General features: G+C 43.3%; 2 protein-coding genes across 2 annotated transcripts in view; one reads left to right on the forward strand and one right to left on the reverse strand.

Moving 5' to 3' along the window:
• LOC110833592 (protein phosphatase 1G) overlaps positions 1–15,550 on the reverse strand; it is a 64,013-nt gene extending 48,463 nt beyond the window's left edge. Inside the window, exon 1 of the mRNA XM_022071861.2 lies at positions 15,442–15,550. The gene's annotated coding sequence lies outside the window, so the exon portion shown is untranslated. The remainder of the gene's footprint in view (positions 1–15,441) is intronic.
• Positions 1–18,575, forward strand: part of Hs3st-A (Heparan sulfate 3-O sulfotransferase-A) — a 60,575-nt gene that overhangs the window by 32,965 nt on the left and 9,035 nt on the right. Inside the window, exons 2-3 of the mRNA XM_022071869.2 lie at positions 15,468–15,573; positions 18,041–18,575. Coding sequence (XP_021927561.2) covers positions 15,468–15,573; positions 18,041–18,575 — 641 coding nt within the window. The remainder of the gene's footprint in view (positions 1–15,467; positions 15,574–18,040) is intronic.

Here is an 18,575-nt window from a genome sequence, read left to right on the forward strand (position 1 = left end):
AAACAAGTCTCTCGGATAAAACTACAATTTTAATAAGAAATCGAGACGTCGCCGGTTACCATGCCAACGCCACGATCAACTGATCTTTTCTCATCTTCCAACCTTCCATCTTTAGAAGATGGCTGTCTTCTAGGTCGTTGCCCTGATGATGGAGGCAGCAAGGGCCTCTGAAACGTCGGTACACCTCTATCAGATTACACGGCCCCTACATCCCAGAGGACAGCCATCTTCGAACTCACCGCCGTCAGAACCTCAGATCCTACCTTTCAGGCTAATAAGCGGCTAGTAACTTAAAGCGAAATATGTCTAAATCCGTTCCATCGCTTCAATTCTGGCAAACTCTCAACAAGTTGTGACTGCATGGATGTCGGTGAGGGAGACTGCTGTGACGATTTGCTTAATAATTCACGCCCACGAGCAAGGTATTACCGGGCTTTTGCCGTTAACTACGAGGCCGAGCTGAGGGTGGCGCAGTCAATACGTCGACGTATTCAACGCGTGTTCCGGGTTCAGCATCACCAAGAAGCTTCTCGCATCTAGCGCGCAGGGGTGAACAAACTTATATTTCGAGACAACAGTCACATCGAGGGAATCAGAGAGACAGAGAACATCTGAGAACTGGGAGTTGAGGAGTATTTGGGCCCCAGAGGAATGCAGTGCGAGGAAGGTGGGGAACGTTGCATCATGAAGAGCAGAATATGAAGCCATTCCTTTGCTTAATTAAGCACTGCACAATGAAGACTTGCAGAGGAATCGGAGACGTACCAGCTTATAGCTCCGATCGCCTTAACCCCGGAACTGGCCTGGACAAATGCTGGCGGAGGGGGGGAAAAGGCTGCCGCCTGCTCGTGGAATCGAAAACCAGTCGACCAGCTATGACGTGTTGGAATCTGGAGCAAACCTTGATGATGAAAGATGGGCAATGTCGAAGTTAGAGTGACCTCAAAACATGAACTAGGACAGTTTAAATTGCTGCAGGGCGTGCGATGCAGTGGCATGTCGCACGCCAGAAAGCCGCTTCATTTTAGTGCATCCATCGCATGATGAACCGGGAAGACACCGCCGATGACTACGCGTCTGGCGGTCTCGGGCAGATCCCGGTCGATAGCCGCGGCCTTGACTTACTCGGCTAGGCTCCCAGGTCGATTTTGCGCCTGCCAAGGCTGCCTCCTGCCTCGCAGCACGTCGGCCTGCCTCATCGCACAGTCGTCTCAGGACTCGCCTTCCTAGTTGCCACTAGGTCTGTCCAGCCACGTCAACGCGTTTCACTGACTGCAGAAAATCCCCGTCATCGTATACATATAAATTTTCGCCACAAGGATCAAGTGGTTTTTTCGTAAATTAAATTGAAAATCATACGAAACCCCTCCCCCCCCCCCCCGTGCTGAAAAAAGTGGAAAGTTGTCGACTGTCGAAGCAGGTGAAACTTAAAGGGTCACCCTGTTCCTAGCCCCTCCTGCACAGCACGTATCCCGAATCCTCACAGTTTCTTTATCTCCAGCACGCGCAAGTTGAAATACACAACACTTAATTCACTCACTCCGAGCCCAGCGAAGATAAAAGATGATGAGATATGTTTTGGAACCAACCACTTATCTAACGACATACAACCGAGGCCTTATCAAGAAAACCTGATAGTCTCTCAACTTGTCAAGAAATTCCTTGCCGTTCATTTTAATATTATCCTCCCACGTACACCTGTCAACCCAAGTCCGCTCTTCTCTTGAGGGTCTCCCTACTAAAATGGCTATACACATTTCTCACGCATCCCCCGTCTTTTTAATCTGATCGTCACCAGGCTCTCAAGGCTATTGCCAGTATCTAAAATTAAATTAGGCCACGACCGCTTCCTTCCACATTCTCCCTACTTCATTATTCGCGAAAAATTCTGTCACTGAAGCAAAACAAAACAGAATCACGACGATGCGATCTTAATTTTATATGAGCACTGTGTTTCCGACCGGCTGTTGGCTTTTTAGGAGACCCTGAAGGCTGGTTTAATTGGCCGAGGTAACATTGCCAGTATCAGAGTGCTCTTCGGACATTTATATTTACTTCGCTATCAGAGGTTCGTACGCTCTGCACTCGACAGCAGAATTAGTCTTCGCAAAATAAACTTGGTGTAATCCGGTGCAGTAATCTTTGAACTATAAAATGAAAATACGAGACTGGTCGTTAAAAGTTATTATATATATATATATATATAAAAAGGAATTCGAAATATGTCCGGCACATGCCTGTAAAATAGATTGGGTCCGAGTCTGCGCAGTACGTCAACAGTTGCCCTCCTTCCTTGCACTAATGCAGCATAACAACAGCGCATGCTCCAATGCAGCGAAGCATTTTTATCAGATCCAAATCCACGCTCTCCAATACCAATATTCCATTCTCGCTGAACCAAATCTGCTGGGCTGTCGAAACGGCTTCACAACTGAGTCAGATTCCGATAATCAACTGTTTTGTAACTACGTACAGAAATTAAAGATAATTTTTTTTTTTTGAATTACACGAGACGCTATAACAAACTCACTCACAGCGTGACGGGGCACTCAACACTTCAGTTGTCACGTGACGTAGTACCTAAATGAACAGACAAATGATCGATGGATTGGTCTTGGTGTCCGCAGAGTTGGCCACCACGCTCACCGGACCTCACTCCTCTAGCGTTACATGAAAAACACTGCGCATGAACAATTCTCACATAAACTTAAGATGTTAATAGATTTTATTTCTAAGCAGTTACTCAAATAAACACGCCATTGTAATCGGCTTTAAAGTAATCGATGGTAGAAAACGTAAACAGAGTGGCATAGCGACTCCCCAGTCAACCAAGCAGACAGAAAGCTAGACGTTCAAAATAAATAAAATTAAGACGGGGAAAATTAATAACGGAGAAATTAAAAAAATCAATTACGTAAACCGAATGACTTCCCTTACGCATTTTCCAGACGATGAACGAGCTAAATCCAATCTACATATCCGAATTTCTTCCTTGTTATATTTGCTTTTAACGTTTTGATTAAATCGGGAGTTTCAGTTCGTTAACACACTGAGACGTCCGTCTAGCACATTCATTATAACCGGTGATCCTATCCAATGACGTCACTGCGACACACGATGAATTTATTAACTCTTTGAAGCTGAAGCTCGTCTAAATATTACGTATTTAAGAATTCAGTCCGTACCGCGAAGAAAACACTACACTTCACCATTACAAAGATCAACTGGTTAACGCTGTCTAAGGAAATGATCGCTGTTTACACTGAGAATCATAGTTCGTCTGATTAATATTTAAGAATTCAGTCCGTACCGCGAAGAAAACACTACACTTCACCATTACAAATATCAACTGGTTAACGCTGTTTAAGAAAATAATCGCTGTTTACAACGAGAATCTCACAACGAAATCCACAAATACAATATGCAGCGTTATTTATTCTTAAATAAAATGGTACATATAGTTACCACTTGGCTTTAAAGGGTCGGTATCAATGTTGTCAGAACTCGATGACAACGGATTAACGACGCTTTAAATAGGTCAGAATACATCATTGGTGCTAGATAAGAGGTCTTAAGTCAAACGTAATTTGTGCTGAATTAAGCCCCTCGGATCGAAAATATTAATGGACTGACTGGTCAATAATGAATTGGAAAGGATTTGGAAGGAGACGGCCGTAACCTAATTTAAGGTCCTATCCCGGAATTTGCCTTGAGTGAAACAACGAACAACCTGCTAGAATATCTGGTGTCAGGGCCGAGATTTAAAGCCGGATCTCGCGAATACGAAACAAGAGTGCTAACCACTCGACTGCGACGTTCAGTTCGACCCTTGAACTCCCTCCCCGGTCTTGAGAGTACTCGACACAGTCCCAGGGCAGGAATTGGCAGAGGGAAATTAAAACAGTTGACAAATCGAAGTGGGAACTGTTCGTGAAAGTAACTAGAAAGTCTAGTTATGAATCTGCTGTGTACAGCACAAACAGTTTTTAGAGGATTCGATCGATACTCGAAGTGATATCGGCCCATGTACACTGAAACATATTTTTTCCAGAATTACCGTGGGACTTTACACACATACATACTGGCGTAACCTACATCGCAATGACCACGACGTAAGTCTAATCCTTATTCGCATGACATTCGACACAGTCTACACCAGACTTGGAGGAACGCAAAATTAAGGCGGATAAAACATGAAACAAAATACAATAGCATATATTTTTAAAACCGTATAATTTAGGCTCACAGTGTTTATCCATTACTTGAGATCGGCGTACACTGAGCAGAGTCTTTCTAGAAAATATTACAGTCGCTCAGCTGGTAAAGAAATGTCCCACCTCTTTTGAAACGTGAAGTTTCCAGCCAGGTTTGCAGGAAACCCTTCCCTGATCCGGATAAAAGCAAAGCTTCTGAAGGTGCAGAAACTGGAAACTCTGGAGAAACTGCGTGAATCGTGATATTTTCGCCCAGTTTCATAACTGACAAAATAATCCGGTCATAAATCCAGTGCAGAAATGATGGTTGTAAAACATGAAAGGAGGCATAGGCCGACACAGCGGAGGATAATATTAAAATTTATCCGAGATAAACAAGGTACGAAGTTGTGAACTAGATTCATCCTGCTCAGGATAGGGAACTCTAGCGTCCTCTTGCGAACACAGTAATGAGGCTTCGGGTTCCATTAAAGCTTGGATGTAACGGCGTCATATTTTCCAAAAAACGTTGCATTTGTGGCTGGAAACTTTCGGTAACATAAAACTTCGGCCAGAAACTAAAACCGACTACAGAAATTTCTAACGACCAGCCCGAAAATCAGATAACTCAGAAATGTTATTGCTATGGTAACGCGAGTGAGATGTAATGAAACACTGTTTTGTAATCATTTAAACGTTAATGAATCAATCTGTTTTAAATGCAATATATCTCATCCGCTTACTATACACATTTATTTAGTTCATAGAATTAGACGTGTCCCTACGATAAACCCAATGTCCTAACACCGATTGCTTCTAATACAAAGGTTATCGATTAATTTAAGAGTTCTAAAGCCTTTCCAGGTGTTAGAATATTTTCATGGCTGTCTAATAATCAAGAAACACACGGAACACATACTCCTACTGTAAATATCAGTATTATAATTTCCTCTAAGGAACATAGAATGTAATATTTATACTTCTATGAGGCTATTCTTAATGTAGTATGGTAGACCGACGTTTCAGAGGTGGTTACTGCCACCATCAACATGTATGTAGGCGCAACATCGAATAATCTTTACAAGTATGTAGGAAAATCGCGTTGATGCCTTGAATCAAACGTCCTTTAATATCTTCGTTGTGTGCTACTCAATCTGTGGGGTCGTTGTGATGCGGCAGTGCGTGTGGACACCCGCCACCAGCCCCTGTAGTACTCACTCACTCGCTCTACGTGGCTGGCTTCACTTCCGGCGCCGCGACGCCTGGTGCTAACCGAGGGCGCACGTCAGGCGAGCAACGTTTCTGTCCAATCCATACGCTGCTGTAGCGTAATACTACGTGACGTCAGCTCGATCCGCCCCGCTCATTCAGTGGCGTAGCTACGAGGCCGGGTTTCAAACCGTGGGCGTTTTCCGGAACACTTACGCAATGTAATCAACTGTTCTCGTGACTGTGGCCCACGTATATCTAATTCCCTGTCATTCAAAACTTCTACAGATACTCAAACTGACGATCGCTGTTCATAATGTTGCCAGATGTTCTTCCGGCTCAGCAGTCGCCAAGGCTAAAGATGGAGATTGTATGTTTCTCCGAAACGTCGGCATATGCCGACCTATGTACACGGAAACACACCCCGAAGAGCCTTCGTAGGATTTGACTCATCTTCCTGACGATGGAGGCAGCAAGGATCTCTGAAACGTCGGTTTACTTCTACCAGACTACACGGCGCCACAACCCATACGACACTCGGGTGTCAAAACCTCAAATTTCACAATGCTACCCGCTGTTTTGTTTTGGGTCAAAACCTCGTCTTTTATACTACGCGAAGAAAATTGTTTCAAAGACTTTGAGAACATGGCACCAAAAGTGAATATTTCATATGTTTCGCCCTGATTAAATCAAGTAGGACGAGACGAGACGAAACACGAATAAAAGGGCTAATTTTAAATCCTGTGAACGGCTGAGCCCACCTGCGAGATCTAGACATAAGCGAAAGATAATATTAAACTGAACATTAAAGAAGTAGATAAGTGGATGTGTGACTGGATACGGCTGGGAGGATATGGTATAGCCTCTGCACCTTGTGAACAGGGTAATGAATCAATAACATCTTCTCGGGCAATCAGCCGTGTTAACTGGTTACCGTAGTACACCGACGTTTCGGGAACCAACTCTGTCCCCATCATCAGGGTTACGTAAAGGACTTTAAAACTCTTGACCAACGGAGGGAACTGTAAGTTCTCTGCTTCAAAATTTCTTTTTAAGGACCCACCAACGCAGTAAAGTTCTGTGGTATTGCGTGGTGTCACCTAGCAACAATATTTACCAGGGTTCGAACAGTGAGGGCCCTTGTGCCGCGTCACGTGGCGTTTGCAACCCCCCCCCCCGCCATTCCACTGACTGCGCGTAATTAATTAATGGAACTCCCCCTCTCCTCTTCGCAGTCAATACCTTACCGGTACTCCGGTACTCCGGTACTCACAATCGTCCAGTGGGAGATCACTGCCCTGCCAGGTTATCTCAGTTCTCAGAACGCACCTGGTTCATGCACGCGAGTCGATCAGCTACAAAACTAAAAAGGAGAGAATTGCATGTACTCGTATGACGAGGAAAATAGCTGGAACTGCGACCCTATGACGTAGGGGCTGTTGTAATCAATGGGGTAGTTTATTGCGAAGTCACAAAAGGTCTCCTGGAAACTACGTGGCATGCTTTGCACACGAGCGGATATTCTGGTCTGAAACTGGAGTTTACGTGTGGAGGTTCATTAGAATTTACGCAGAGGAAAATAGCAATGAAAAAAGGACACCGTTAAACAACTTGCACGTGTTCGTACGAATATCACGTATCGCTGATAGTACAGAAGTCGTGGGGAGTGATTTTTGTCATTACAGGCCTCTAATCCTTCAAAAATATTTGTCTACGTACTTAATTTTTAAAGCAAAGAAATTACGTGCCTATAATTCGTAGATAAAAAATTTTAATATATTCCATTCCCTGTACATTTTGACGTTAACAATCGTGGATCCACGGCGCCATCACCGACTACTGCTTCGGAGAGCTCCCGCAGGGAATCCTCGAGCTGTCAATTTGCACTCAATCGCTACAAAATGTCTGTCTCACGCAAATCTGTCGATCGTCAATAGTTCACTTGAATGTTGCCAAGAGACAATTAACAACAGCGCGTCACAGGCAACGCCCTACCTTTTATACGGGCCTGATATATAAAAATTCGTCTTCGTCTGTGCCTATTACTACGCAACCAAAAAGTATTCGACAGTGCAAAAGTAATCTATGTCCATAGTTTTGCTGCGATGAAACCGTGCAATGCATAAAACGATCATCACGGCTGTAGTCTAAATCAGTGTTATTCAACCTGGGGTACGTGAAGACATCTTAGGGGGTACGTGAAATTTTAAAAAAATATATTATTTTATGATAAACACTGAATAATCAGTAATGTAATTTATTTAATTTATTTTAGATGTGGATTATATTCTATGTATAACTTTAATTATACACCAACAACTTTGGGGGTACAAAGTTGAAGAGAAATTATATCTGGGGGTACGCGAAGACATCTTAGGGGGTACGTGAAATTTAAAAAATATATATATTATTTTATGATAAACACTGAAAAATCAGTAATGTAATTTATTTAATATGTAGATTATATACTATGTATAACTTGAATTATACACCAACAACTTTGGGGGTACAAAGTTGAAGAGAAATTATATCTGGGGGTACGCGAACAAAAAAGGTTGAATACCACTGGTCTAAATAACAGTAGACTGGTTAACGGAAATGCAACACAAAACATAAAAATGTCACTACAAGTAAGCAATTTCATAAGACATACAATTATCATTCGGGTTCCATTAAAGACGAGAAATTTCAGCTTCTAGAAAAGGATTTTCCTGTGTGGATTTGGCCAATTAAACCGACGTGTCAAAATTGTTTGATCTCGACGTAGGCTGAATTTAATCCAGAGATTTCACATGGTTTTCCTCACTTCCTACAACCAGACTATGAAAATGATACAAATAAATCGCATCTCGATCTACGAGTGTTACAAAAAACGCAGTGCTTCGTATCCGCTGTTCTGTTGGCGTGCGAGCTGCCTTAAGTAGAACGTAGTGTTCTACTCGGGGGGGGGGGGGGGAAGCACCCTAATTCCCTACTGCAGTATACACGAAGCTGTGTCCAGAGGATTCTGAACCGGGCCGACGAACTGCTCTGAACAACTGAACTGATTCTGTGTTCGGTACACGACGGATACACCAATTCGGATGAATCAGGAAAGCAAACCTTTGCTTTACGTCGTGTTAGGCTGTGAACTGATCAATGCGACATTATGCAGAGTGCTTTGTCGTGCAATGCTTCTAGAACGAACGTAAACGTCACGTCCACTTTGAATGTACATCGTAAAAGGCGCTCATCTCTCAAAGAAGGCTCGGCCGATTTACTACACGAGCGGATTTACAGCTATCATCGGCTTCATTCTGGGCCAGCCTCAAACATTTCATTTTCTTTTCGCTAATTTAACGTCGCTGTCAATAGACCATATTATATTGTATCGAGTAATGGGGCAAACAGTGAATTATATAAATCACGAAGGATGTGGACACCAACGGCTACGTTACCGTCAACTTTCAAATCTGCTATCCGAGAATCTTTGCCAGGAGGTACTGAGAAAAAATACGTGTGACGGCGCGTATAGGATTCAAAGTGTTTCATAACAGGCTATTGTAAACGTAACAGTGAATATGATTGTTTTATGAAAGAAATATCCATCTGTAGTTCATCAGATTATCTGTAAATAATTATACCAACTCTAATTTATTCAAATCAGCTATAAGGCGGTTAATTGTACAGATTGAATAATGAATATTGACGCAACTGCGGACACACCCGAACGAAAAACAACAACGTAATTTGACATACTGCACAGCTGAATGTCAGTGATCATTTCCTGACTGATTTGGCGTTCAATCGATTAATTGCAACGATTCAGTGAGCCAGAAATTGTAATCGAAGCAGATTTCTCATCTGACATTTTGCATACGTAAAGGTCACTGGTCTCAGATGAAACATTAGGCTGTGGTGCGTCTGGGAGTCAATGGGAGTAACTTTGCGTATGAATGAGCTCACGGCCAACTTCCACTGCAACCCCCCCCCCCCCAACATTTCTCTGCGAGAACTACAACACCAGTGTCGTTACACCTAACCTTTTGAAGTAACACCGAATGTGAGAGAAGAGAAAGGAAATGGAGGAAGAATTGTGAGAGACTGTATTTAACGGGGAAATAATACATTTTCGGCTATTAAGGTTCCCAGGCAGTGCCTGCCCGTCCTTCTATTAAATATTACTTGATGACTTTAACATTGGGATGGTGGCATAGGCGAAACATCGGTGTCAACATGGGAGGATCTACAAAGGCGTTCGGATGATGTTGAAAGTTTCGTAGTAAATACTGTTGTCTAACCCTTTTGAAGCCGAAGCTCGTCTAAATAACATTTAAGAATTCAGTCCGTACCGCGAAGAAAACACTACACTTCACCATTACGTATATCAACTGGTTAACGCTGTTTAAGGAGATAATCGCTGTTTACATTGAGAATCGCACGAAACCCAGGTATCTAAATAATATTTAAGAATCCAGTCCGTACCGCGAAGAAAACACTACACTTCACCATTACGTAGATCAACTGGTTAACGCTGTTTAAGGAGATAATCGCTGTTTACATTGAGAATCGCACGAAACCCAGGTATCTAAATAATATTTAAGAATCCAGTCCGTACCGCGAAGAAAACACTACACTTCACCATTACGTAGATCAACTGGTTAACGCTGTTTAAGGAGATAATCGCTGTTTACATTGAGAATTGCACTACGTATACAAAGCTCACAACTCAGACGAATGCCGTTTCGTGACGGTGGAATCATTTGCAAGGTGTAGTCAGCCAGCCCAGGGACCATAACTCGATAAATTCAACACATACAAAGCAGGATGACACTCTAGTCATAAAACAATAAAACCTGCTACTGCCAATCCGAATTGCACAAAGAAGATATACATGTTTACGGCAGTGATAAAGCAGATTATATTTTGAGTGGATAGTCGAGCACAGATATTTTTAGACCGATTATAAAAAACACAAAAGTGTTAAGTAATTTTTATTTTAAGCCAAACCGAGCTATTTCAAAACTATAAATTATTTAAACTGTCTGCACACAGTTGTATTTGTACTTAAACGACCGCGTGACCCAGTTACTGACTGGTCCAGTGTTCACAGTCAGTATCTGAATACCGAACGCCTGGGCGGCGCGGCAACTTCTCCGCCACGCGTGTTATGCAGGCAATTCGTCCTATTCAGGCGTTTATAAACTCTGAGTGCTCGGCGTCCGTTTTTAGGAGGCATCTCATTAGAATAAACAGCAATTTCTTATTCCCTGCTTACGGCTATGTTTAGGCCTATATTATATCTACCTTCTGCAAGTACATTTATTAAACACCATAAAATGCAAACTTAAGCTGGGCGCTTTAAGTGAACTGCACTGCTTGAAATAAACACATAATTCAACACGGCTGTCTTCTGGGTTGTTGTCCTGTATAGTTCCGTAGAATTTAACCGATGTTTCAGAGATGTACATTCTAAAACTGAAAGAATGTAACATCACAAAAGAGCTCCCTAGAGACAAAGTCGAAGAAACCAACTTTTTTAATAAATCGGACCATTTAAACTCTCTGCATATTTGTTGTCGACTACGGGAACGGTGGTATAACTCAATATTACTGATCTCCTGACTTATACCACTTTAGCTCTAATCAGCTCATATCTAACTACATGATCGCCTTGGCGCCACACGGGAGTAAAACTTGTAAACACGGGGCACATCACATTAGTTTCGTCACACCGCATGTCTGCATACCTACGAAACGGCGGTGGACATCCGACTGCTTTATGCATTACAAAGAGCGTGTATTCCAATGCATGAGCTTAACCCACATCTGAGCTGGTCCGTCCTGAAGAACCGACTTGTTAAGCCACTTTTGATTTAAACTGCTCCACCTAATATAACCAGAATGACAACGGAAATGAGGAAAAATAGCATCGGTTTATACAGCTGAAAACAAGTAACATTACTCATCTGATATCGCAAGACAGTTTAGTAAGGACCAAATTTACGCGTTTTCTAGTTCGAAGACAAAACTATCCCTCTACTGTGACCTTTCATGAGAACTCCTTTTATATCATACACCATAAGCAACAACGAAGTGCCTTTCAAAACTGATTTCTAACGAAAACTAGGGTAAGCAGCTGCAATAACGACAAGATATTTTCTCCCTCCCAGACACAGTTGAAGCACGTGTTCCTGAGCCCTTACTCTAAAGACAGTCTAGTGTCAGAGGAACCAGAATACTGCATCATCTACGTTATTTTTTTTTTTTAGTGTTCTGTCTGACGACAGGTCCATATGAACAGGATCCTTCCATCCTTTTCTCGGACTGGGACCTGTTCATATACGTTCTTGGCAGATGATCCAGAAGTGGTTTGCCATTGCCTTCTTCTGTGTGTGAATGGAGTAATTGTTGGGATGCCACGGAGGAAAACTCCGTGTTGCCTAGACCACGGCCTTGCCCAACACAAGTTATAAATTCGGGCACCGCCGGGAATCGAACCCGAGACCCCACTACGTATACAGCCTGTTATCGATACCCGTTGTCAGGTGGCGCTCCTGAGTGAGATGCATGTTGTGTAGTTACTTAACGGGCTCAGTCTCGCTTGCCACAGCCTTTCTCTTGTGTTCGCTGAGACATTGGCCTCAAGCGGATATAAACACTTTATAAAACACTTTCTCTCTACTGCGTAATACCTAGAGAGAGAGATGTCATACACACAAATACAAGCTGACTTACAAATTTAAGCGTAAAATGCCTCAAACTTTCTCGTGCACCTCGCATCGAACACGTTCGTCCCTCGTCGCCACGGCAGGTATGAAGGGTAGCGGATAATTTACTGAATACGCAGTCACAGCCGACAAGGGTTGGTCCTAAAAGATTTGGGGTCGGAGGGGGGGTGCTAACAACTCCCTACTGTCAACTAGCACGTATATTGCACAGAGCCTTGATAAGGCGGGCTTTTGTGAACACGGCAGTGAAATTTTAAGTGCCATGAAAGGCGGGTCATTTATTGACCAGCTGAGTGTACTAACAGTTTCTCAAGGTTTCTTCCCCACGGTGATAATTATTCTTGTATATCGTTAACAGATTATGGTTTCATTATCGGAGAAATTTTAAATCTTTAAACGCTACTGAAAACGTAGAGGAAGACGCACGTTTCAATACAAACTCGCCACCAGGAAACAAACCACGTAGGATCATCGCCCTGATGATGGAGGCAGCAAGAACCTCTGAAACGTCGGTAAACTTCTACCAGACTACACGGCGCAACAACCCAGAAGACGGCTGTCTTCAAACAAAATCACAATTTCCGAATATTTTACAACTCTAAAAATTACGTCTCTGCAATCATTTTGAAAACAAAAAATCTGTTTTCCTTATAACTGTCATTTTCTCTGTCATCCGACTTCGATTATTCCCCATCGACCCAAACAGTGACGTCATTACCGAAAGGACATTGTTCTTAGAAACATAAGCTATTTATTAACCCAGCTTTTGAGGTAAAGGTTAAGGAACGCTGTTTCACATCGCATGCCTCGAAATTGACAGATAAGTGGGAGAATTTGGAACGACCTTAAGAGGTCATGCCATTTTTTTTATTTTTCCATCTTCATTCTTTACCCAGTCATTCGATTAAGGAGGAATAATCAGAAGTTTAAAAACGTCTCCTGCACGCACAGACAAAGCGATGGCCACGTAGAAGTGATGTCGGGACTCTTTTATCGCCAGGTACTCGTGCCTGTTTGTTTCAACACAGCCCAAGGGCATCTCCGTAAACTGAGGATTCGAGAATGAGAATGTTCGCTCTGAATAATAATCGCGTTCTTCGGCGTGAACACGGCGAGGCTGAAGCAGTCTCCCATTTATTGCGAAGTGGGAAGAATATTTGAAGTGTTCCGACCACGCAGTCCCCACGGTCGACATTGCCCAGTGGCGGTCACGGAGTAAAAGTGGTCTCGTCGTAACACGGCCCGAAACAAATAAAACCCAGGACAACCCTAAAAATAGAGGCAGAAGGTTATGAAACGTAACCAACCTGCGGACACTTCGCCCTGGAACAATTTCACAGCGTCTTCCCTATACGGAGAAAATTATAGGAAAAAATACTCGTTTCTGGAGGAACAATCAGTGTATCTTACTGCCACAATGTTCCCAGGCAGTGCCCGCTCGTCTTTCTGGTAAACAAATGAAAATGGCAGAGCGGTGAAAAGTGCACGAAGGACAAATTGATCAGGGTCGAACTGAATTCGCAGAGAAATTTCAATTTTGATATTGGTTTTGGGAGGGCGACATTTTGATGTTCACGTGGGAGGGGGGGGGGCTACTTTAGGGCGAAATTTCTAAATAATATTTAAGAATTCAGTCCGTACCGCGAAGAAAACACAACACTTCACAATTACAGAGATCAACTGGTTAACGCTGTTTAAGGAATTAATCGCTGTTTACAGCGAGAATCATATGTTACTCATAAGTACAAAATGTATAATAATGAAGTGTGGTCTCACTGATCTTCTTGAAAAGCTGACAGTCGCTGAGATGGTTAAGAAATTCCCCGCATTTTACGGAACCGGAAGGTTCATTACCGTGCTTAATTAGCCCCCACCCCACCCCTCAGACACGACAGTGAGTGAGACGAATCTAGCCATCACAGTCCCATCCTATTTCCTTACGTTCCATTCTAATATTCACCAGCCATCTATGTCTAGGTCTCCGAAGTGATTCCTCCCACCAAGATTTTCGTCTTATACGCATTATTTAACATACCTGCCATGAGTTACACGCTCGGTCCCTGTCTCCCCACTCTACCCTGCACAACAAAACTGAAGTCAACTGGTGTTAACTTTTCTATTAGCAGCAGCACTGTCCATGAACCATGCCACACAGAGGCTGTTAAATGAACCAATTACATCCGTTGTCTTAATTACAGGGGGCAACATTTCGTAATGTGCGTGAGGCCTACCTATCGACGTTTCTATTACATCCATAATCACCTTTAAATTAATTATTGCAGCCACAATCAGCGATCGGAACAGAGTAGCTGGGTAGGCGTGACAGTAGTTTTACGTGCAGCTACGTTCCAGCGGCAAAGACTGGGTTGTCCTGCCTGCAGCTATAACGCACGATCGCGCGCCTACCGATGCAACAGGCCCGTTGAAATCCAACGCGGATGATTTCATAGCATCTCCAGCTTTTATCCCTTTTCGTATGTTTCACCTTCCTCCCACCAAAACACGCCGTTATGCAAGATCTGAAAGAAAACAATTTTGCTACGCGTTCCCACTCTTTCTCTTTTAAATACAGCGCAAAGCAAGCACGGAAGGATTAATCATGGGAAGCCTGAAGCTCGTCTAAACTACGTTTAATAATTCGGTCCGTACCGCAAAGAAAACACTACACTTCACCATTACAAACATCAACAGGTTAACGCTGTTCAAGGAGATAATCGCTGTTTATAATGAGAATTATACGAAACACATAAATACACTACGTAGGCGTCTAAATAATATTTAAAGATTCAGTCCGTACCGCGAAGAAAACACTACACTTCACCATTACAAAGATCAACTGGTTAACGCTGATTAAGGAAGTAATCGCTGTTTACAGCGAGAATGATACGTTAAATACAGCGCAAAGCAAGCACGGAAGGATTAATCATGGGAAGCCTGAAGCTCGTCTAAACTACGTTTAAGAATTCGGTCCGTACCGCAAAGAAAACACTACACTTCACCATTACAAACATCAACAGGTTAACGCTGTTCAAGGAGATAATCGCTGTTTATAATGAGAATTATACGAAACACATAAATACACTACGTAGGCGTCTAAATAATATTTAAAGATTCAGTCCGTACCGCGAAGAAAACACTACACTTCACCATTACAAAGATCAACTGGTTAACGCTGATTAAGGAAGTAATCGCTGTTTACAGCGAGAATGATACGTAGACGACAGATACAAAATGAAGAGTTGTTGAAGCGGGTGGTACATATAGTTACCACTCTATTTTAAAGGGTTAAACTGTATTTTTAAATTACGCAGATCTGCAGGCTCACTTACGTGATGGATCTGTCGTTTGTTTCCAGGATCGTCAAGCAGAGATGAGCGGGGCTTCGAACTGATGAGCAACCACAAGCAGACAGAACACGACCAGATACTTGGCTGCGCATTTCCGTTTCCTCCTGATTTTCTGTAAGAGATTAAGTAATTTATCATCCGTTGCTACGACACGTAATGAAACATTACTTCTCTGTAACATTCTTCAGCACTAAAATTCAAGATTTAATTAACACGTAGCTAATTTGAAATTTTAAGTACCATACGCAGTCCAGTTCATTAGTCATTATCATTTAACTCTATAGGTCCAAATCTGACATATAGCTAATTAAACAAAGGATAAATAAATAAAGTTGCCTTCGGTTGTTATTCGAGACCAGAACGGATTTCTTATTTGAACGTCTCACAACGAAAGATGTTTCAGTTTCTACGTCAAAATTTGGATATCAACTATCATTTCACTGCTGAATTAATATGAGAGCAAAGGTTAATTGGAACAGGAATTGGACTCAAAATATGCGCTATCTGAATTGAATTTTATTCAATTTAGGTGCACTGACTTCCAATTAACAACATTAATCCCATCAAATGTCAGCATTATTCCCCACAGCGATAAATTATAAATTAAATTACTCAATAAATTCTAACACAGTAATGCGCTTTCCGCAGGTTCATCTGTCTTTCTGTCCCCACAAAATTGTCACGTCATTAAATAATGCCAGTACTAGAATTTTTTTAAACAGCTGACGGCGCCTTCCTCACTAATCCCTGCCGACTCATCATCCGTATTATTTACAGTCACTCTAAGCGTTCATTAGACCATAAAATGCTTCCTATCAGAAGTCAGGTTAATATCAGTGTACACCCATTGACAAAAAAGCAAACTCCATAAACACCCTGTGAGGTGACTTAAAGCTTTGTTACCCATCTCCCAAGTGGTCTCTTACATCAGGTTTTCGGACTGACGTTTTAGACCGGTATCTCCACTACCTGATACGTACTACACGCCTAGCCCATCAAAAACTGAATAGTCTACCGTATGTTACTAATGTATACGCGTTCAACCCATCATCATTTGGTAGTGACGTCTCGAAACTAAACGGATTTTAATGGTTGCACGTGGGGGTTTATTTTTCCGGGACTGTACAAATCATCGTAAACGTCGAATATTAATAAAATAAATGCTAGAATTGTTGATGGCTGTCTTCTTGGTTGTTGTGCCGTGTAGTCTGATAGTTTACCGACGTTTCAGAGGTGCTTGCTGCATCCATCAGGACTGTGTGTGATCGCCCTGATGATGGAGGCAGGAAGCATCTCCGAAACGTCGGATTTTTTAATTAGATTATGACAGTCATCTTTGGATCCATCGACGTGAAAACCTAAAACCCGACGTTGGAATTGTTCTTTGTTTCGTTTTAGCATTTTCAGCTCGTGGGTTCTTACTGTTAACTTGGACATGACACTCTGTCGTCGCATGTTTGTCTATTCTGAATGGAAGGCGTCACGACAGCCCCCGTACGTATGTTTGTTTGTTTGTTTGTGGCTCTCTCAAAGCGCGACCCGTGTTCTGCTTTGACGACCCGAGATCGATTGCGGAGTTGCTGAAAGGACTAGGCTCTTGACTCGAAGTTCATTGCGCTAAAAGTGCGCAGCGGAGCCATCTTGGACAGAACAATCGCTGCACGCGCCTTCAGACAACCGGACTCAGGGTCTAGAGGCCTGACAAAGGAACAAAAGACGTTCTTCTCGAGGTTCCGATTTCCTCTCCAACCCATTCCGCTGCTTGTTAACGTTTCTTATTTCTGAACTGAACTGAAAAACAAGTTTTGGGCGTCCGATCCTTTGCCCACCTGGAATTATGCCCCTCTCCGTTTACCGGAAGAAAGTCCTCATTTTCACTTTCGTACTTCCTCAATATTTATAAACACGAGCCGAAAACCCTTTACAATAACTAAGCACAGATGAGACGATGATAATATTAAAAAAGGATCTTGCGACGGAACTTTGTGGACTGAATTCAGCTGGCTCAGGAACGCGATGAATAGGTTGCTCTGACCACGATATTGAACCTTTCGATTCTACGAAATGCGGGCAGTTTGCCCATTTGGGAGACTACTACTTTCTTAAGAAGTGGGGTTAGGGCACTCCTGGTTCGTATTTCGAAGGTCCCTTGTTCAAATGTCAGCTCGCTCATCAGGTATCCCGACTGAGGTTTATCGTGGTTTTCCTTACTCCAGGCACATCCCGGGATAGTACCTTAAATTAAAGCTGTGACCGCTTCCTTCCGAATTCACCATCCGTTAATCACACAAACACTCGACATGATACAAACTTTTACAGCATCCGTCACCAAATTTCATGCTAAAACGCCACGGAAGGACTTCGCCCCTTTATCGCGAGGATCTCAGTCACTAACTCCGTCTTGCAGCTTTGGTACGCAGCGAATTCTGAGCTGTCTTCACTCGGCCGGGCTCCGCTGTTCGTATTGAAACAAGTGTTTTTTACCGTGACCTTGAAACATGAAAAATGGTGGCGTCTAATCTTCTCGGGGAACATGAAGGGGCGAGGCCCACCTCCCGTGACCGTCTATGACTTATTCCAGATGGTTGGCGTGCCAGCGCCTCACTATGCGGTCGGTTGACGGCGAAGCAACTGCAACCGACTGTGTCCTCGTGGTTGGACTGTCCAGGCCCAAGATGGCGGCGGCGCTACTGTCCGTCATGACGCTGTCACTGTTCCTAACGTTCCATGTGCTGTACGACAGCGCGGTTTACAGTCTGCAGTCAGCCGTCGTGGCGGCCGGGTCTGGGAACGGCAATATGGAGATCCTCACCAGTAGGATGGACATCGGCGGTGGTGCCGGAGGCGTCATCTTCTCCAACCGCGTCCATTTCCCGCGTACCAGTCGCAGGCTCCCACAGGCAATCATCATCGGCGTGAGGAAGTGTGGGACGAGGGCGCTCCTCGAGATGCTGGCCCTCCACCCCCGGGTACAGAAAGCGGCCGGAGAAGTTCACTTCTTCGACAGAGACGACAACTACAGGCGGGGACTGGAGTGGTACCGTCGCAAGATGCCGCACTCGTTCAGAGGCCAGATCACCATTGAAAAAAGCCCCAGTTACTTCGTCACACCCGAG

Source organism: Zootermopsis nevadensis, unplaced genomic scaffold, assembly GCF_977971745.1.
Source record: "Zootermopsis nevadensis isolate Lab colony 2312 unplaced genomic scaffold, Znev_1.0 Znev_ptg000015l, whole genome shotgun sequence".
Taxonomy (NCBI): Eukaryota; Metazoa; Arthropoda; class Insecta; order Blattodea; family Termopsidae; genus Zootermopsis; species Zootermopsis nevadensis.